The sequence below is a fragment of the Fundulus heteroclitus genome, chromosome 8 (assembly GCF_011125445.2).
Source record: "Fundulus heteroclitus isolate FHET01 chromosome 8, MU-UCD_Fhet_4.1, whole genome shotgun sequence".
NCBI classification, from domain to species: domain Eukaryota; kingdom Metazoa; phylum Chordata; class Actinopteri; order Cyprinodontiformes; family Fundulidae; genus Fundulus; species Fundulus heteroclitus.
Genome location: NC_046368.1, coordinates 2,352,935 through 2,373,369, shown reverse-complemented (window position 1 = coordinate 2,373,369; position 20,435 = coordinate 2,352,935). Strand labels below are relative to the sequence as shown.

General features: G+C 51.9%; 1 protein-coding gene across 6 annotated transcripts in view; it reads left to right on the top strand.

Moving 5' to 3' along the window:
- The first annotated feature begins 843 nt into the window (after positions 1-843).
- The window catches only part of myo5b (myosin VB), a 47,800-nt gene continuing 28,208 nt past the window's right edge, over positions 844-20,435 (top strand). For 2 of the 6 annotated variants that reach the window (XM_036139869.1, XM_036139873.1), the window contains exons 1-13: positions 845-979; positions 13,800-13,910; positions 14,652-14,823; positions 15,038-15,182; positions 15,273-15,429; positions 15,506-15,649; positions 15,724-15,805; positions 15,884-15,991; positions 16,063-16,172; positions 16,246-16,511; positions 16,584-16,665; positions 16,738-16,878; positions 18,909-19,031. In XM_036139869.1, coding sequence (XP_035995762.1) covers positions 950-979; positions 13,800-13,910; positions 14,652-14,823; positions 15,038-15,182; positions 15,273-15,429; positions 15,506-15,649; positions 15,724-15,805; positions 15,884-15,991; positions 16,063-16,172; positions 16,246-16,511; positions 16,584-16,665; positions 16,738-16,878; positions 18,909-19,031 — 1,671 coding nt within the window. In that variant the 5' untranslated portion in view covers positions 845-949. Of the gene's footprint in view, positions 980-6,441; positions 6,566-13,799; positions 13,911-14,651; positions 14,824-15,037; positions 15,183-15,272; positions 15,430-15,505; positions 15,650-15,723; positions 15,806-15,883; positions 15,992-16,062; positions 16,173-16,245; positions 16,512-16,583; positions 16,666-16,737; positions 16,879-18,908; positions 19,032-20,435 lie in introns of those variants that run through there. The other 4 variants (XM_036139875.1, XM_036139872.1, XM_036139868.1 and 1 more) reach the window with 3 other exon arrangements.

Sequence of the window (20,435 nt, the reverse complement as noted above, 5' to 3'; positions counted from 1 at the left end):
GTTCTTAGTGCTAAAAAGTAAAAGTAAATAGATTTTATTTTCACCAGTGGAGCATTTCTGCTTTAGAGCTCTGCTGGTTTATAAATGCTAGAAGCTTTATTATAATTTATTCTGGGAATATTTCATGTTCTATGGACACAGAAACAGGTTGAAGAGGAAAAAAGGAGAAAAAAGAGGAGATTAACCAGGTTCTGGTTTCCACACAGAACCTGAAGCCACACAGTCTGCAGACCCGGGTCGGCTGTTGTGGTGGCGGCCGGACCGGGTCACATGTCTGGTACCTGAGGCTGGTGCTGAAGGAGTTCTGGTCCTGGACACAGATCAGGTTTCAGGTTTATCTGATGAGCTGAAGCTTCTTTGTAGTTTGGACCGACCTGAAGTCTGTCAGAACCGCTGATATCCTGGATGGTTCTGGAAAATTACCATGAAGAGGCTGAAGAACCCCAGGGTCCATGGGCCCGTTTCCAGTAACAGCACCACCGTGCTCCACCGGGGGACCGGTACCGGTACCGGTTCAGGTTTTCTGGGTCTTGGTGCGTTTGAGCTCTTCATGGAAACATTTGGTTCTGCGGCTCTTCTGGTCCGTCAGTCAGAACCTCCCTCTCTGAGATTATCTCTCCATCACGTTCCTCGCTGGTTCACCTGTTCTTCCTAAAGGTGTGCCGTTCACCTGCTGCCTCCGCACCTGCAGCCAGAACCTGACCCAGACGGGCCGGGTTCTGTGTAGCATCCCTGAGGAAGGCCTGGCTGTGCACAGCCAGCAGAGTGTGCGTGGAGATAAAGGTGCAGTGGGCGGGCCAGCAGGTGAGGGCTCATACCTGCGGCAGGAGTGGTTGGGAGTGGACTCACCTGGCTGATGTAAGAAGCCGAGCTGTGCTCAGACAGGTCTGACTCTGAGCCCGGCTCACACCTGAATGCAGCACTGAGGAGGTTCTGGTGGGCCGGCAGGATGGCCTCTGAATATAACCCCTACTGTAAGGTAAGGAGCCGAGCCGCCGGGGCCGCTGGCTGAGGGGGGAGGGGGGTCAAAGGTCACCTGTTATCGCTCTACCCCAGCAGTCTGATAACAGCCGGGTCGGCTAAACTGTGGAGTTCTGAGAGGTTCTAGCAGAACCTAGCTGCTCCTGGCCCTGAGTGTGCCTAACGTTTGCTCTGACTGGACCGGTTCAGGTGTATTTACCTGTTCTGATTGGTTCTGATCGCAGGTAGAAAACATCAAACGACCTCATGACTGAGTAAATCCTGCGGTTCGTGTGACTGGGATGTCGCTCTGGGTGTTTGGCTGAAGCAGAGACGCAGAGTTTCAGGTTCTGGGTTTATTTTTTGGATTTTAGACGTTCAGTCAGCGCAGAAAGTGGAGCTCAGGTCAAAGATCAGTGGTGCCTACGTTTCCCAGAATGCAACAGGACAGTGTTAACCTATGTGACACAAACTGATTGGTTTCAGGTCTGATAGCTGTAATCAGACAGGTTTCTCCTGATATTTGAAAGTCATTGTATTCAGCCGGATGTGGGGAACCAGAAGTTCTGGGCAGAAATGTTCTGTTCTGGATTCTGGGTCCAGTTCTAGAGTCAGACCTCCAGTCAGGATCTTCATGAATTAGACATAGAACTGTGTTGCTGGTGCCGGACTGGATGACATCAGGGTATAAGTTGCTGTGCAGTGATCTTTGTGTCTGAAGGACCAAACGGGCCGAGGAACTTCCAGCAGCTCAGAGGTTCTGGTGGAGTTGGGTCTACCGGACTCTGCGGACCTCTAGTGTTCCTGCAGGAGATAGGTTTGGTTACAGTTGGCAGATTAATCAGTTCACTATGTTTCATGTTTTAAAAATGCTGTTGATGTTTGGGCGGAACCATCAGAACTTTGGGAGCATTTTAAGTGGACCGCTCCAGGGGTTCTGGGCTTTTATTCAGATGTTCTGACTCAGGTTTTAGGAGTTCCTCATAGAACGTTGCTGAGTTTAATCCGTCTCCAGGCTGCTTCAGCCCTTCATGACTCGACCCGTTGGATCGGAACCAGTCACTGATTGTGGCGTCCCGCCTACTGACTCGGTTCTGTTACTCCCCCTGTGGCTGCTGGGGGGGGGGGGGTAGGTGCCTCCTGGACCGAGCTGTGAGGTCAGAACCGGACTTAAGCCATGAGGCGGTTCCTGGTGAGAAGGTCAAGCCTAATTTACAAAGTTCCCCTTCAGGAACCACAGAATGTTCCCATGTAACCGTTCCTACGGGTTCTAGTCCTCTTAATGGGACGCCCCCCCCTCCCCCACCTGTTGCTGTGCGCTGCTGGTCCGCTGGTAGGAGCAGGGTACCACTCATGTCTTTATAGGGTCGGTTCTGATGGAATCTGAAGCAAAGCAGACGATGCTGCAGCTGAACTCCTTTAAAAGGAGAAACCAGAACGGTACCACAGCCGGGTCACACCAGAACCCGTCAAAGATACCGACCCAGAACGCCTCGCTGTCTGAATTATCACAAAAGTGGTTCAGTTCTGATGGACATCGGTTCCAGCAATCCAACAAGTGGTCTGGCTGGGTGTTCTGACCCGGGTCAGGTCCAGCTGCTGGCTAGAACCACCCAGATGGTTCTGCCAGGAACATCTAGAGTCCTTCCTGTTAACTTTCAGGAGAGACCAGAGAAGTTACGGGTGTTCTTTTAGAACAGAGGCGTCCGGCGCCGGTCCTCCAGGTCCGGTTTAACTCCTGGTTTGAACTGCTGACTAACGACGCTTTCTAACCTGGAAATGATCAACAGAAGGAGGTGAAACGTCTTCACCCGTCTGTCTGCAGGAAGTTACCTCGCTGCGTCTGCTTTCCCACGGAGGAACCGGTTCCGTCACATTCCTCTGCTCTAATTGTTAATTTAACCGCAGATGCAGAGGAGAGACAGCAGGTGATCTACCTGACTGCACCTTTCATCATGGCGTCCTGTAAGAGACTAGAGACTGCTGCCAGGGGCCCTCGCTGCCAGGGGCCCTCGCTGCCGGGGGCCCTCGCTGCCAGGGGCCCTCGCTGCCGGGGGCCCTCGCTGCCGGGGGCCCTCGCTGCCAGGGGGCCCTCGCTGCCGGGGGCCCTCGCTGCCAGGGGCCCTCGCTGAGTCCTCCTAATTCAGTTCAATTGAATTTTATTCATATAGCTCTAATTAACATCATATCATCTTAAGGCTCTTTCTAAAGTCAGCTTCCATCAGATCCTCCAGGTTGGTGAGAAAGTTTCCTCTCTAAGGAAACCCAGCAGGTTGCATCAAGTCTCTCCAAGCAGCATTCACTCCTCCTGAAAGAGCGTAGAGCCACAGTGGACAGTCGTCTGCATTGTTGATGGCTTTGCAGCAATCCCTCATACTGAGCATGCATGAAGCGACAGTGGAGAGGAAAACTCCCCTTTAACAGGGAGGAGAACCTCCAGCAGAACCAGAACCAGGCTCAGTGTGAACACTCATCTGCCTCCACCCACTGGGGCTTAGAGAAGACAGAGCAGAGACACAGAAAGCACAGAAGCTCACATTGACCCAGGAGTACTTTCTATGGTAGAGAAGACAGAGCAGAGACACAGAAAGCTCAGAAGCTCACATTGACCCAGGAGTACTTTCTATGTTAGATGGTAATAGAGGATGATCTGCCTCCCCTGATGATGTCACAGCTAACAGAACGCCAGACCAGGTGTACCTTCTATGAAGAGAAAAATGACAGAGAACAAAAAGTTAAAAGCTGAAATAACAACAAGCAATGCAGATTGGAGAGCAGTAGGAGAACTCAGCAGAGAGAGAGAAATAGACCCTGATGTCCTCCAGCAGCCTAAGCCTATAGCAGCATAACTATAGAGATAGCTCAGGGTATGAGCCACTCTAACTATAAGCTTTGTCACAAAGGAAAGTTTTAAGCCTAGTCTTAAAAGTAGACGGGGTGTCTGCCTCACGGACCAAAACTGGGAGTTGGTTCCACAGGAGAGGAGCCTGATAGCTAAAGGATCTGCCTCCCATTCTACTTTTAGAGACTCTAGGAACCACCAGCAGACCTGCAGTCTGAGAGCGAAGTGCTCTGTTAGGAACATACGGGGTAATCAGAGCTCTGATATATGATGGAGCTTGATTATTAAGGGCTTTATACGTTAGAAGGAGAATTTTAAATTCTATTCTTGATTTAACAGGAAGCCAATGAAGGGAAGCTAAAACAGGAGAAATATGATTCCTCTTGTTGATTTTCATCAGAACTCTTGCTGCAGCATTTTGAATCAGCTGAAGACTTCGAACTGCATTTTGTGGACTTCCTGATAGTAAAGAATTACAATAGTCCAGCCTTGAAGTAACAAATGCATGGACCAGTTTTTCAGCATCACTCCTGGACAGAATGTTTCTAATTTTGGCGATTTTCCGGAGGTGAAAAAAGGAAACTCTGGAAACCTGTTTAATATGGGATTTAAATGACATGTCTTGGTCGAAAACAACACCAAGATTTTTAACTTTATTACCAGAGGCCAGATTAATGCCACCCAGATTAAGTGATTGGTTAAGAAGTTTATTTTTTGAGGACTCTGGTCCAAAGATTACAACTTCTGTCTTGTCAGAATTTAGATGCAGGAAATTTAAAGTCACCCAGCTTTTGATGTCATCAAGACATGACTGCAGTCGAAGTAACTGATTGGATTCATCAGGATTTATGGATAAATATAGCTGAGTGTCATCAGCATAACAGTGGAAATTAATCCCATGCTGTCTGATAATTTTGCCAATGGGAAGCATATATATAGTAAAGAGAATTGGTCCAAGGACTGAACCCTGTGGTACTCCACAGGTGACCCTAGAGTTTGAGGAAGATTTATCATCCAGGAGTCTTTGTCCCCTCACTGCCAGGGCCAATGTCTTTTTTATGTTTTCATTGATACATTTTCCTCAAATTTATAGTTTCTAACATTTTTTTTTTGAACAGAAGCGTTTAATGAAAGCTGCTGGCTTCTTTTCCTCGTTCCCTTTATTGTAGGGATCAGGGTCAGCCGCTCCAGATGTTCTGCAACTTTTGCTCCCAGTCGGCTTTTTGTTCCAGTAGAACAAAGAAACATTTTTAAAATTTAAACCTGAGTAGAAACTTCAGACTCATTTAGAACCAACAGTAAAAAAAACAAAACAAAAAAAACAGCAAATTTGAAAAACAATGTGTGAATGAATCATTTAAAAGTACACAACTGATCCTTTTTAAGAAACAGCTTCAGCTGATTTTAATATTCAAAATATTTTCATCATCATATATTTTACTTGATAATTGTTCGGCTGCACAGTGTTTCCTACTGAGTCATTATTATATAACATAACTGCGTTATTCCATGATAAAACAACAGACAGTTCACAGCAATTATTAGTATATCCTTTATTAATCCTGGTATGAAACATATTTGTTAAACAAAAACTTGGAATATATGATTCAAAGTTACTTTGTTTACACCAACATAACCTCCATAAACCAACACTGGTGACAAATTAGACTTAGACAACTTTATTTGTCATTTTGTATTCATAGAGTGCGTACAGAACGAAATTTCGTTGCATACAGCTTGTAAATTTCAGTAAAAATTAGATTACAGTTTTAGGTGCAGCAGAGATTTAAAGTAAACATAGGTTTAAAATACACTATAAAAAACAATTGAAATGTAAACAATGCAGGAAATTAGAGGAAAACTATAATTTCTCTAAATGTTTGTGATCACATGCCTCCTTAAATAATGTTCATTTCATGATAAAAATCCGCCACTAACAGATTTAACAGCTATAACATTCACATCCTCTTTAAGTTCTGCAATAAATATTATTTTATGAGTTATTTATTTGTTAATATTAATCATGTTTTTCTCTTCAGTTTAAATGAACTTTGTTCTCCATGTAGTGTTAATATTACATGGATTTTTATTTATGTATTTAGTGAAATGTTTCAGCCAAATGCTTTGGTGAACATTTATTTTAGGAGTTTTGCTAAAGCTTTGTACAGTAAATAATGTTTTATGACAGCAGGAACAGTTTATGAGCACCAAACCAGTAGAACAGGGCTTCCTCCTGCTGCTCTGGACCTCTGGCCCCTCACTCTCACCCCGCGGGCCTCTGCGGGTCCGCGAGCCTCCGCTTCACCCACTGTTCCATGTTCCTGCGCGTGCGTGTGTGTGCGCGCGCGTCCAGCAGAAACCGGGATCCAGGAAGCAGCCAATCGGAAGGCTGCAGGCGGAAAACACGGCGGTCAGGAAGAACCGGTCCGGACGGCGTCGGTTCAACACTTGCCGGAGGTGCTGGTTCTACAGGCGGCTCGGTTCCGGTCCACCTGCGCTGGTCAGACAGTCGGACCCGCAGAGGGAGGCGGTACCGACCGGAAGTAGGGAGCACCTGCCGGGAGCGGATCCCAACAAAGTGAGCGAAACTCCGGCGGACACCTGCTGCCGCGGACCGCAGCGGACCCGGGAGCCCGGGAGCGGGACCGGAACCGAACCGGGTCAGAGCGGACCCAGATGGACCTGTGATGGGCACCGGGAGACTTTCTTAGACGGTTTGTGGGCCGCGGAGGAAGAATGTCTGTGAACGAGCTGTTCACCAAGGTGAGTCCCGCTTACCTGAGCAACACCTGCCGCTCAGAACCGCCCTTCGCTTCCGACCCACTCTCACCGAACCGTGCTGCTAGAACCGTGCCGCCCACAGGAGGTCCGGTCCGGTCCGGTCCGGTCGACCCGAACCTCGTCTTGTTTCGGTCGGATTTAAGAGCTTGGATCACCTGTAGCTGGCAGAGAGAGAGAGAGAGAGAGAGGGGGGGGGCATGAGTCCTGAGGGGGTTTTTGGACCAGACGAGTTTAGGAACCGGGTCAGAAAAGTTCTGCTGGGTTCGGTGTTTCCAGGTGAATCAGATTGAGTCTGTCTCCGGTTCGGTGAAGATTCAGCTGTTTCCGGAGGGACTTCTGACTGTTTGCTTGTTTGGGAGCAGAACCAGAACCAGAACCAGAACCGGTCCTGCTGGTGAGGGTTGGTGTTGTCATGCTGGGAAATGGTTCTGGTTCTGGTTCTGATGAAGTTCTGATGATGATTGTCTCCAAAGTTCAGCTGCTGCTGTAAATCTGACAGTTTCTGACGTCACTGAGTTCATGAAGGTTCACCAGAACCGACCCAAAGGCTGATTCTACTCAAGGTTCTGATTCTGTCGGGTCCATTTCTGTTTCCTCCTCAGATGAATCAGAACCCGCTTAGCTGCTGTTATTAGGAACCAGTGTGGAGACCCAACGGGTCACTGGTGGCTCCAGAACCACAGTTTGCTGGAGGGAGCGGACCCTGGATCATCTGAGGGGTAGAGCAGAACCAGAACCAGAACTTCATCATTCAGGAGGTTCTGAGCCTCCATCAAAGGCTGGGCTCTGAGGATGCCGGAGCGCTGTGATCAGATGGTTCTGGTTCTGGTCGGGTTGAGTTCTGCGTCAGAGGCCAGACTGTCTGGTTCTGGTCCTGGTTCTGGTCGGGTTGAGTCAGAGGCCAGATTGTCTGGTTCTGGTTCTGGTCCTGGTTCTGGTCTGGTTGAGTCAGAGGCCAGACTGTCTGGTTCTGGTTCTGGTCGGGTTGAGTCAGAGGCCAGACTGTCTGGTTCTGGTTCTGGTCCTGGTTCTGGTCTGGTTGAGTCAGAGGCCAGACTGTCTGGTTCTGGTTCTGGTCGGGTTGAGTCAGAGGCCAGACTGTCTGGCAGCCTCCTAATCAGCGCCTAATCTGCTCTGAGGGGGTCCAGCCCTGCTGCTCCATCTGTTCAGGCCCGGCCCGCTGAGGTTCTGGTTCTGATAACAGGACATCAGTGATGAGATCCTCCTTCAGGCTGACCCGGTCCATATCGGGTCAGAACATCAGCAGAAACAACTCTCAGCTGCTGAGACCAGAGCTTTCCGGGCCTCGTGGTTCTGTTGCATCTTCATCAGAACCAGAACCCAGCCTGCAGCTGGTTGTTCTGGTTCTGGTTCTGCAGGATTATCCTGAACCCCCCAGAGGCTGAACTGGGTCGGTTCTGATTGTAATATCTGTTTGTGTTGTTGGGTCCAGTTCGATCAGAACTTCCCAGAACCACATTCAGTAATGAATCAGAGGTTCTGGTTTCCTCTCGGTCACAGTGAACTGGACCCAGGTTCTGCAGAATCTTCTCATCAGAACTTCTCTGATTCTGCTGAGAGCTTGGTGCCGGGTTTGGACCGGACCGGCTCACCTGGGCCTAACCGGCAGGTATCAGAACCATCTGGGCTCTGATGGTTCTGTTCTACGCTGAGCAGAGCCTTACTGGATCTTCTGAGTTCTGCCGTTGGTTCTGTTGACAGGAAGTGATGTTTTATGGTTCTGAACAGCAGAACAGAACATCCGGGTCCAGATGACTAGAACTTCCTCTGGGTCGGCGCTGATGGCTTTATTGCCTTTTACCAGCTTCCTCCACCGGACCTCTCTGGTTCTGGTGACACCAGCTTCCTCCACCGGACCTCTCTGGTTCTGGTGACTCCAGCTTCCTCCCGGGTTTGGGTCGCAGTCAGACGGGATCAGAACCTGACGACCCAGAACTCCCGTGGCGCCGACCTGCAGGGTTCTGAGGACCAGGGGGACGACCCGGTTCTGCCGGTTCTGATCAGCTGTGGTTCTGACATGTGGAGCAGCAGCTGATCGCGGGTCAGAGGCACACCTGTCCTCAGGTGAGGCGGCTCAGGCTCCGCCTCCGCTGCTCAGATCAAAGTTCCTCGACAGGCGGCCGCCGCGCCCAGAGCTCGCCCCGATGATGTCACCGTGCTGCCGCAGAGGGGCGGAGCCTCACCTGGGCTGCCTCACCTGGGCCGGCTCACCTGGGCCGCCTCACCTGGGCGTGCTGCCCTCAGGGAACGCGTCCTGAGTGGGAACACGTCCAGCTGACCCGTTTGGGTTTCAGCCAGAACCTGCAGAACGTCTCCTGCCAGCAGCTGAACACCTGAGGCTGACAGGTGGGACGGTTCTGACCCGTTCCCAGCCCAACAGAACCAGCACCTGGTCCCGGCTGTCGGGTTTTAACCACCAGGAGACCCAGTTTGATGTTCAGCCCGACTCTGAGCAGAACCTTCTGGTCTGGTCCAGAACTCCTGGTCCAGGCAGCACCCCTCATGCGGTCCAGATCTTGCGGTACCGGTCCGGTTCTGAAGGTCTCCAGCAGAGAATCACAGCAGTTCCGACCCATCAGAACCATCATCTGACGGCTCGTTCTGAGCTTCAGCTGGAGAACCGGGACCAAACCAGGAGTTCTGGCTGTGATTCAGAACCGGATCGGTCCAGTTCTGCGGACAGAACCGGGAAGCTGAAGGTTTCAGATCTGAAAAGTGTGGAGTGCTTTTATATTCACCTGCTTAGATCCGCTGCAGGTTCTCCTCAGGGTTCCTCCAAACGTCTGCAGACGTGGTTCTGTCCTTCCAGAACACCTGAGGTTCCGTCAGGGTGGAGGGAGAACATCTGGGAACATCGGTCTGCTCCGGGCTTTAACTAGGCCGTTTGTTCTAACAGAACCATTTTCATCCAGTTCTCCCTAAAGTCTCTGGTCCAAACGGGTCAGAATGGGGAAAAGTTTCAAGTTTCCAAGGGTGTGAATACTTTTGCAAAGCAGTGAGTTAAATAACCCCCCCCCCCCACACACACACACACACACACACAAACACACAATAACACACACACACACAAAACAAGACAAATGAGCCGTACACACAGCTGGTAACGAGGGTAACAGCCATGTTTACCATCCAGCCTTTCCCTCCAGGAGGAAGTTTGTGTGTCTGTGTTACTGTGTGTGTGTGTGTGTGTTATTGTGTTATTGTGTGTGTGTGGTGTGTGTGTGTGTGTGTGTTACTGTGTGTGTGTGTGTGTGTAATTGTGTGTGTGTGTGCGCGCGGCCTGCTGCGCAGCCATTGGCTGCTGCTCCCTGCTGTCCCAGATAAACAGGCCCTACATTGTCCCCAGGCCTCCTCTGATTGGCTGAGCCACAGCGTGACCCAGCGCAGCGCTGGGAGAACTTTCTGGTCCCGCTGACGGCCCAGCAGGACCAGAACCAGGACCAGAACCGTCTCCGCTCTGGATCAGGGAGCAGAACCAGAACCGTCAGGGAGCAGAACCGGGCCTGGTACCACACACGTGTCTGCTGCTCAGACACAGAACACAGAGAGGTTCTGTTCTGGCCGTAACAGCCGAGGCTGGCAGGGAGTCGGACCTTCACCCTGCTGCTGAGCTCTGGCGCCGGCTGTGATTGGCTGGCGGGGGTCAGGTGGCTTCAGGTGACTCACCTGCATGTAAACAGCATGAAAATGAGCCGCAGCCTTCTGGTCAGCACATTTACATGGAAGAGGGAGAAGCTGCTGACGTCGCTCTCTGTGGTGCCGGGAAGGCAGGAACCGGGTCAGAACCCAGGCCCAGCCCGGGTTCTGCAGAACCGTGTTCCCCACAGACCAGTCTCACCCTTATTCTCCGGTACTGACCCGGTTTGCAGCCTGCATCGGGTCAGGACTGTGTTGGATGCATTGTGGTTCTGATGGTTTCTGCTCCTCCCAGAACCACAGACGTGTTCCTGTGGTCCATTCCTGTAAAAGGTTCTGTTCCCGCGCTGATGCTCTCGGTTCTGGACCAGAACTGGACCAGAATTCAGGCTGTGTTCTGGCTGGGATGTCCAACTAGCAAGTGTTTAAATCTGGAGCTCAGACCCGGCTTTCAGGAAAGACCAGAACCCTGGCGGTTCTGAATAAGGTTCTGGATCTTGGAAGCTTGGTTCTGGATCAGACGGGTCTAAAGAAAATGTTCCTGATCACATGGTTCCAGGCGGATGGTTCTGTACCAGATGATTCTGCATCAAACGGGTCGTGATCAGCTGGATCTGGGACAGATTGTTCTGGTTCAGACGGTTCTGGGCGGCCCGTGAAAGACAGGATGGTTCTGTACATTTGGGCCGATAACCAAAATGACCCAAATAAATGGTAAACATGTCGACCCGGTTCTGCTGATCGGTACCGATCTGAGAGGCAGAGGCAGATTCAGCTGTTCTGGACCACATGGTTCTGGATCAGGTCCAGTCTTCAGCGCCGGTGAGAAGAAGGATTTCCTCAGAACCGGTTATGAACCGAGCTCAGCAGGAGGAGCTGCTGATGCATTCTGGGATACGTAGTCTCTGTGGTTCCGTACGCTCTGGCCTCTGGACCTTCAGCTGGAGGTGACGGTCAGAACTTTCCAAACTTTCGGACCCGTCCTGCTTGCTGCGGTGTTCTGGCTGCTTATCAGTTAATGAGCTCCTTGATCCGCTCTGGAAACTCATCAGCGCCGAGGTTCTGATAGCGGCTGAGCGGGCGGCGCCGGGACCCGGGCCGGGTCTTATCTGGTGACCTGGATCAGAAGATGCTGACGCTCAGAATCAGCCCGATGTTCTGATCCGGTCCCAGAGGCGCCTGCTGTCTGCAGACTGGAAGCTGCCGGTTCTGTTGGGCTCGGCTCGGCTGAGCAGCGGGTCAGGCTGGAAAACACGTGTTGATGACGTGTTGGATCAGAACCTTCTGTGTAAATATGAACATGGAGCGGGCTCTGGGTCAGGTCCAAGCCTTTTAACTTCCAGAACCAAAGACCCGGGTTTCAGCTCCAGCTATCATGGATCAGAACCTCACGTAAAGGCAGAACTCCGGGTCGGCTCCAACGGTCTGAGACCGGATCAGTGCTGTTTACCGGGTCAGGTCTTTCATCGGTTCTGACCCGGTTGTGAGGAAGGCAGGTGGAGCATGAAGGAGCAGCACCAGAACACATCGGGTCACACGGCCTCCTGGACCATCATCATCATCATCATCATCATCATCATCATCATCATCATCATCATCAGGAACTTTATCCATGTTTGGACCCGGAGGAGGAGGAAATGATCCGGGTCGGACCGGGTCTGCCAGAACCAACTCCGAGGAGGAGGAGGAGGAAACCACAGAGTTTTACCGCAGAGTTCTGCAACCATCAGGGCTTTGGTTTCTCCTGAACCGGGTCAGCACCGGGTCAGAACCGGGTCAGAACCGGGTCAGCACCGGGTCACACGGCGCTGCTCTGGTGTGCCGTTTACCTGATGCCAGCAGGAACCGCTGTTGTGCAATTATACGCCGTTTAAAGTTATTTAATGTTTCCTAAATAACTCTCTGTTATTGTCTGGTGATAATCAGCCCTAACAGCTGATATCAGGACAACGGCTGAAAGGAATGAATTTAAGCACTAGAGATCTTTTAACAGCAAAACTCTGCACACACATAGAATAAAGGAGTGACAACTTCAAGAATTTAATAACAGAAATAAAATGAACATCAAGAGAACATCACTATGTAATGCTGTTTACCTGAATTCATCAAATCCTCTCTACTAGGCTAGTGAAACTTAACTAAACTACTAAGCAAAATTACGATAAAAAGAAACTAAGCTAAGGAACTATTTACATGCAAAACAAACAAAAGACAAACAAAAGTGGTTGATCATCAGAAAAATTCATTGAATTCTGTTCACTGCAGATCTGATTTTAAGAGCAAGGAATGGAGTTAAATTAGCCTCACTATTTCAGAACATTTAATATGTTTCAACCCATTCACAATGCAAATCCAGAGAAAATAACATTTTAAAGAATGATTTGCTCAGTAAGATCATTATTTTAGGGAAGGCTGATTTTATTAATGCAATTTTACCTCCGGGAGCTAGGGGGTGCTCTAACTATTTGTTGCTAAAACCGGTTACTCCTAAAGTAACCAAAACGCCTTTAAATCAACATTAATATTCCATATTAATGCGAGAATAAGGCTCATAGCAAGATTTATGCTGCTAGTGTTGAATAACAATAAATCGGAGGTTACCGGCTAATAGCATTTTGGCTAGCAGACTTTCGGCGGCAACTTCAAATACTTCAGTTTCATTTTTGGTCATAACAAGTGAATATACCACCAGTGTAATAAACCCCGGTGGAGATAACGTTGCTTATAACCATAAATTTAATGACCTGATACAGGATGCTAGCATGAGCTACTTCCGTTAGCCCTTTGTGTTAAAAACACCATGTAAACGCATTTCACCACCATCTCCCAATGACCGTGTAACCTTTCTCTGCGGTTTCTCTGTCTAATCTGTCGGTGCCTCGGGTTCGGTCCACTTCAGCCGTCTAAGAAAAGCAGCGGTCCAGTGAAAGCGTTGATCCTTTCAGCAGCGGGCCACTGGCTTAGCAGCAGCTAACGGACCGGCCTGGTCGGGCTCTGCAGTCCCTGATCTCTCAGCTTGTCCAGTGAGGAAGCAGTTCCTGCAACAGCTGACAAAAATACACAAAAGCTGTGTTCGTATTCACACTTCGCAGCTGGTTGTGCAGAAGTCAGAGTGCAACTTAGCTTCGGTCGGGTCGATGATTCTCCAGATTCAGAGGATTCAGAGAATCCCCCCCCCCCCCCCAGCTTGTGGGCTTTTCTGGCCTGGCGAGGCCTCACGGCTCAGACCAGCCTCCCTCCTCTTTTGTCTCTCTCAGGCAGCCCACCCCCCCTCCAGGAGAACAGTGGTCGTTGTCTGAGAGTCAGGTCTGAAGTGCTCTGACCTGTTGTCTGTGTGTGTGTGGGGGGGGGGGGGGTTAGAGCATGGACCCTGCAGAGAAGAGAGGCGTTCTCAGCCTGAAATCCTTCCCATGTGTTTAACATTTCCACGATTTAGTCACGGTGTGACGGCACAGCACGGCGTACCTGCAGTTAAACGCCACAGCAGCTCAGAGCTGTGCTCCACTTCCTGGTTCTGGTTCCGGTTCCACAGCCTGATCTGTGTGCGGTTCTGTTTCAGTTCACGCGGGTCTGGATCCCGGACCCGGACGAGGTGTGGAAGGCTGCGGAGATCACCAGAGACTACAAGGAGGGAGAACCGGTTCTCCACCTGCAGCTGGAGGATGGCACGGTGAGTGGTTCTGGTACCGGTCCGTCTTCAGACCCGAGCCCGGTTAATTCAGAACTCTCTGGCAGGAAGGGGGTTTTATTTAGAACTTAAATGTTATTGATTCTAAAACAGAGAAAATCCACAGCATACAACATAATGAAGTTTTTACAGTGTGAAGTAGATAATGTTCCTTATTTCTGGGACCAATCAGCTGCAGGAACTCTGGCTGCTTCCACTTCCTGCTTTTCAGAACCGCCGTAGAAGAACTTTTATGATCCGGATTGTTCCTGCAGCCCAACACCAATAATACCGTACTGTGACCGTTAAACTCCTGAAATCTGGTTTATAGCCTCGTTTACATCATCCTAAAAGTTTGGGATGATTTCTCTAAGGATCCATCTGAGCTGCTACATCTGAAACATCTGAATCAGGTAATTATCTGCTGATAATTGATAATTATCGGCAGATAATTGATTATTACCTGCAGATAATTGTCCGTTTAGATTCATGTATCTGAGCTCGTGACTCGATGCTCCTCCTTCCTAAACATCATCAGAAAATTATTCATCATTTATCCCAGTAAATGTTTTCCCAGTAAAGGTTTTCAGAGCTGAGCTGCAGACGGAACCCAGCCTGGTTCTACATTAGTCTTAGGTTCTGTCCTCCCTGCTGGTTCTGGTCCGGCCCACGTCTCTGATCCGTTTAACCCTGAGGCAGAATGTTCTCAGACGGGTTCTGACTGCGTTCTGTGTTCTGGTCCAGCCCCTGGAGTACCAGGTGGGTCCGAAGTCCAACGCGCTGCCGTTCCTGAAGAACCCCGACATCCTGGTGGGCGAGAACGACCTGACGGCGCTGAGCTACCTGCATGAACCCGCCGTGCTGCACAACCTGAGGGTCCGCTTCCTGGAGTCCAACAACATCTACACCTACTGTGGTGAGTGCCGCGCAGAACCTCCTCCAGAACCTCCACCAGAACCTCCACCAGAACCTCCACCAGAACCACACTCTGGGTCACTTTGATTTATCTAAATTTTACTTTTAAAACATTTAAGAGCTCTGACGGCGGTTTAATTCCCTGGTGTAACACTTCCTGATCACATGCCGCTGAGGCTCCGCCCCCTCCCTCACCTCACCTGTCTGGTCCGCAGGTATCGTGCTGGTGGCCATCAACCCGTACGAGCAGCTGCAGATCTACGGGGAGGAGGTGATCACCGCCTACAGCGGGCAGAACATGGGCGACATGGACCCCCACATCTTCGCCGTGGCCGAGGAGGCGTACAAGCAGATGGCCAGGTACGCCTGGGCGCCGCCGGCAGCACGCCGCTCTGGCTGGTTTTAGACGCTAACAGGTAAAATGACGGCGCTGATCTGCTGTGACCTCAGAGACGAGAAGAACCAGTCCATCATCGTGAGCGGAGAGTCCGGCGCCGGGAAGACGGTGTCAGCAAAGTACGCCATGAGGTACTTCGCCACGGTGGGCGGCTCCTCCAGCGACGCCAACGTGGAGGAGAAGGTCCTGGCCTCCAACCCCATCATGGAGGTGAGAGCGTTGAGATCGCAGCTCCGAGCCGCCGCCATCTTTCCTCTAAAGCCGTGGAACCAAACGTTCTCTGCAGGCCATCGGGAACGCCAAAACCACGCGGAACGACAACAGCAGCCGCTTCGGGAAGTACATCCAGATCGTCTTCAGCAAACACTACCACATCATCGGCGCCAACATGAGGACCTACCTGCTGGAGAAGTCCCGCGTCGTCTTCCAGGTGAGTTCTGTCCGCGGCGGTGGCGCCCCCTGCTGTCAGCGGCGGTCTGAGCTGAAGGTGGTCCTCTGTTCCAGGCTGAAGATGAGAGGAACTACCACATCTTCTACCAGCTGTGCGCCTCAGCCAGCCTACCAGAGTTTGAAGACCTGAGCCTGGGTGAGTGACCTCCTGGTGGAGCGCCTTGGTCCTCAGGAGATGTTCCCACATGCTGACTTCTCTGACCTTCTCTCTCAGCGAGCGCCGAGGACTTCACCTACACGTCTTTGGGAGAGAACATCTTCATCGAGGGAGTGAATGACGCCGAGGACCTTAGAAGGACCAGGGAGGCCTTCACGCTGCTGGGTAGAACATCTGCTCACCTTCTGGAGGCCTTCTGTGGGCCTGTGAGACTCTAACGCTGCGGCTGTGTGCAGGTATAAAGGAGAGCAGTCAGAGCAGCATCTTCAAGATCGTGGCCTCCATCCTCCACCTGGGCAACGTGGAGATCATCTCTGAGCGTGACGGGGAGTCCTGCCACGTGGCTGTAGGTCCTCCGGCGGGTCAGACGGGTTCTGGGTGTGTGTCTGTGTTCTGACCCGGTTCTGTTGGTCCTGCAGAGGAAGGACGTGCACCTGGAGCACTTCTGCAGGCTGCTGGGCGTGGAGCTGAAGCAGGTGGAGCACTGGCTGTGCCACAGGAAGCTGGCCACGGCCTCGGAGACCTACCTGAAGAAGATGTCCTCGCAGCAGGCGCAGAACGCCCGCGACGCGCTGGCCAAGCACATCTACGCCCGCCTCTTCGACTGGATCGTGGAGCACATCAACAGGGCGCTGCAGACCTCCGCCAAGCAGCACTCCTTCATCGGGGTTCTGGACATCTACGGGTACGAGGCCGGCGGCCACGGCGCCCCCTGCTGGTCGCTTCCGCTCGGCTAAACGCTCTCTGTGCTCCGCAGCTTCGAGACCTTCGAGGTGAACAGCTTCGAGCAGTTCTGCATCAACTACGCCAACGAGAAGCTGCAGCAGCAGTTCAACTCGGTGAGTTCTGCAGAACCGGGCCCCCCCCCACAGGTCCGGCTGCGTTCTCACCTTCTGGTTCCGCCTCCGCAGCACGTCTTCAAGCTGGAGCAGGACGAGTACATGAAGGAGGAGATCTGCTGGACCCGCATCGACTTCTACGACAACCAGCCCTGCATCGACCTGATCGAGGCCCGGCTCGGCATCCTGGACCTGCTGGACGAGGAGTGCAAGGTCAGCAAAGCCCGTTCTGGACCGTGGTTCTGATCCGTGGTTCTGGACCGTGGTTCTGATCCGTGGTTCTGATCCGTGGTTCTGGACCGTGGTTCTGATCCGTGGTTCTGATCCGTGGTTCTGGGCCGTGGTTCTGATCCGTGGTTCTGATCCGTGGTTCTGATCCGTGGTTCTGGGCCGTGGTTCTGATCCGTGTGCAGAGAGGACCTGCTGTCACACCACAGTGACAGCAGGTCCGTCTCCACGGATCAGAACCACAGAACCCTGATCAGCAGAACCCTGCTGGTTCTGGTTGTTCTGGGTTATCAGGAGACAGTGGAGCCTCTTGTCCTCTGCTGGGTTCTGGTTCCTGCTGGGTTCTGGTTCCTGCTGGGTTCTGGTTCCCGGACCTCCTCCTGCAGGGTTCTAGTTCCTGCAGGGTTCTGGTTCCTGCTGGGTTCTGGTTCCTGCAGGGTCTGGTTCCTTGACCTCCTCTTGCTGGGTTCTGGTTCCTGCTGGGTTCTGGTTCCTGCAGGGTTCTGGCTCCTGCAGGGTCTGGTTCCCGGACCTCCTCCTGCAGGGTTCTAGTTCCTGCAGGGTTCTGGTTCCTGCAGGGTCTGGTTCCTGCTGGGTTCTGGTTCCTGCTGGGTTCTGGTTCCTGCTGGGTTCTAGTTCCTGCAGGGTCTGGTTCCCGGACCTCCTCCTGCAGGGTTCTGGTTCCTGTAGGGTTCTGGTTCCTGCTGGGTTCTGGTTCCTGCAGGGTCTGGTTCCCGGACCTCCTCCTGCAGGGTTCTAGTTCCTGCAGGGTTCTAGTTCCTGCAGGGTTCTGGCTCCTGCAGGGTCTGGTTCCCGGACCTCCTCCTGCAGGGTTCTAGTTCCTGCAGGGTTCTGGTTCCTGCTGGGTTCTGGTTCCTGCAGGGTCTGGTTCCTTGACCTCCTCTTGCTGGGTTCTGGTTCCTGCTGGGTTCTGGTTCCTGCAGGGTTCTGGCTCCTGCAGGGTCTGGTTCCCGGACCTCCTCCTGCAGGGTTCTAGTTCCTGCAGGGTTCTGGTTCCTGCAGGGTCTGGTTCCTGCTGGGTTCTGGTTCCTGCTGGGTTCTGGTTCCTGCTGGGTTCTAGTTCCTGCAGGGTCTGGTTCCCGGACCTCCTCCTGCAGGGTTCTGGTTCCTGTAGGGTTCTGGTTCCTGCTGGGTTCTGGTTCCTGCAGGGTCTGGTTCCCGGACCTCCTCCTGCAGGGTTCTAGTTCCTGCAGGGTTCTAGTTCCTGCAGGGTTCTGGCTCCTGCAGGGTCTGGTTCCCGGACCTCCTCCTGCAGGGTTCTGGTTCCTGTAGGGTTCTGGCTCCTGCAGGGTTGTGGTTGTGACAGCAGGTCCGTCTCCACGGACCAGAACCCTGATCAGAACCCTGATCAGCAGAACCCTGCTGGTTCTGGTTGCTCTGGGTTATCAGGAGACGGTGGAGCCTCTTGTCCTCTGCAGGGTTCTGGTTCCTGCTGAGTTCTGGTTCCCGGACCTCCTCCTGCAGGGTTCTAGTTCCTGCAGGGTTCTGGTTCCTGCAGGGTTCTGGTTCCTGCAGGGTTCTGGTTCCCGGGCCTCCTCCTGCAGGATTCTGGTTCCTGCAGGGTTGTGGTTCCTGCAGGGTTGTGGTTCCTGCAGGGTTGTGGTTCCTGCTGGGTTCTGGTTCCTGCAGGGTTCTGGTTCCTGCAGGGTCTGGTTCCCGGACCTCTTCTTGCAGGGTTCTGGTTCCTGCAGGGTTCTGGTTCCTGCAGGGTCTGGTTCCCGGACTTCCTCCTGCAGGGTTCTGGTTCCTGCTGGGTTCTGGTTCCTGCAGGGTTCTAGTTCCTGCAGGGTTCTGGTTCCTGCAGGGTCTGGTTCCCGGACCTCCTTCTGCAGGGTTCTAGTTCCTGCAGGGTTCTAGTTCCTGCAGGGTTCTGGTTCCTGCAGGGTTCTGGTTCCTGCTGAGTTCTGGTTCCTGCAGGGTTCTGGTTCCTGCTGAGTTCTGGTTCCTGCTGGGTTCTGGTTCCTGCGGGTCTCTAACTGAACTCTGTTTTTCAGGTTCCAAAGGGAACGGATCAGAACTGGGCCCAGAAGCTCTACAAGCAGAACTCCAGCAGCGCTCACTTCCAGAAGCCCAGAATGTCCAACACCTCCTTCATCATCATCCACTTTGCTGACAAGGTGAGCGGAACCAGACGCGCTGTCCGGTCCAAACAGAACCGGTTACAGAGTGGGTCAGAACATCTCAGAAGTTCACAGATTATACGGCGGGAGGGAAAAAGTTCTGTCTGCACAGAAACAAAACCCAGAATCTGGTTCCATGGTTCTAGTTCCACCACCGGGTCAGCGGTGTTATGCAGAACCTTCAGCTACGTCGGGTCATCAAACAGAACCTGGAGACCTCTGCATGCTGGGCTCAGTCGGGCCTTTCAGAACCATGCCGCTCGTCTATAACCCGGTCCACAGAAACCCCATCAGAACCGGTCCTCCCTTCTCGCCGCTGGCTGCCTCTGTGCCACAGAACTGACCCGGCAGTGTGGGTCGGGTCGGTACCAGGGAAGCCTGAGGAGTTCTAGAATGTTCTGGTGGATGGCTGCAGTCCAGAAAGCCCAGTGGACCAGAACCAGCAGATGACACGGCACCGTGTAACTCTGGACCTCAGCACCGTGGATTCTGGACCTTTCCTCCAGAATCTGGACCTTTAATGAAAACACCTGGTGGGCCCGGTTCCGTCCCGGAAGAATTCTTTATAAATCAGAATTTACCTTCATCTGAAAATGGGGCTGGGGACAGCAGCCCGGTTCTGGTTCTCCTCAGTCCAGGTAAGAGGCTTGTAGTCCATGTGGAGGAACGCTCCAGAGGTTCTGACCCGGTCCACTCCTGGTTCTAGAATAGATCACGGCCCACTCCAGGCAGGAGGACCTTTCCCTCCCCGAGTTCTTCCTTCCACTGAACCTTCCATGACCAACCGGCTTCTTCAGCAGAACCTTCTGGGGGTTCTGGACCTTCAGGACCTTCTGGACCTTCTGGACCTTCTGTCCAGTCAGCACCGTCCCATCATGGCGACCAGAGAGGCTCAGGAAACCTCTGCAGGTGTCTGGACTTCACCAGCGAATCGGGCCGGGACTCCAGGGGTTTCCAGTACCATGTTCTGATTTTCGCAGAATTTTGGGTTTCAGTCTTTGTCAGAATCATCAACGTCACGAGAAAATAGAGAAAAATGATCCGACCGGCCGTGGTTCTGGTTCTGGTTCTGTGTGACGTCCAGAACAACCAGCGGTATGTTTGGTTGGACAAATGAAGCAGCAGCATCATCACAGAGTTCTGGATCAGCACTTCCTGCTTCAGTCACATGGTGCAGTGGACGCCACGGCAACCGCTGCACCATGTGACTGCAGCCAGCGGGTCCATTATTATTATTATTATTATTATTATTATTATTATTATTATTATTATTATTATTATTATTATTACCATTATTACTCTTATTATTATTATTATTATAATTATTATTATTATTATTATTATTAATAATAATAATAATACATTTTATTTAAAAGGCGCCTTTCTAGACACTCAAGGTCG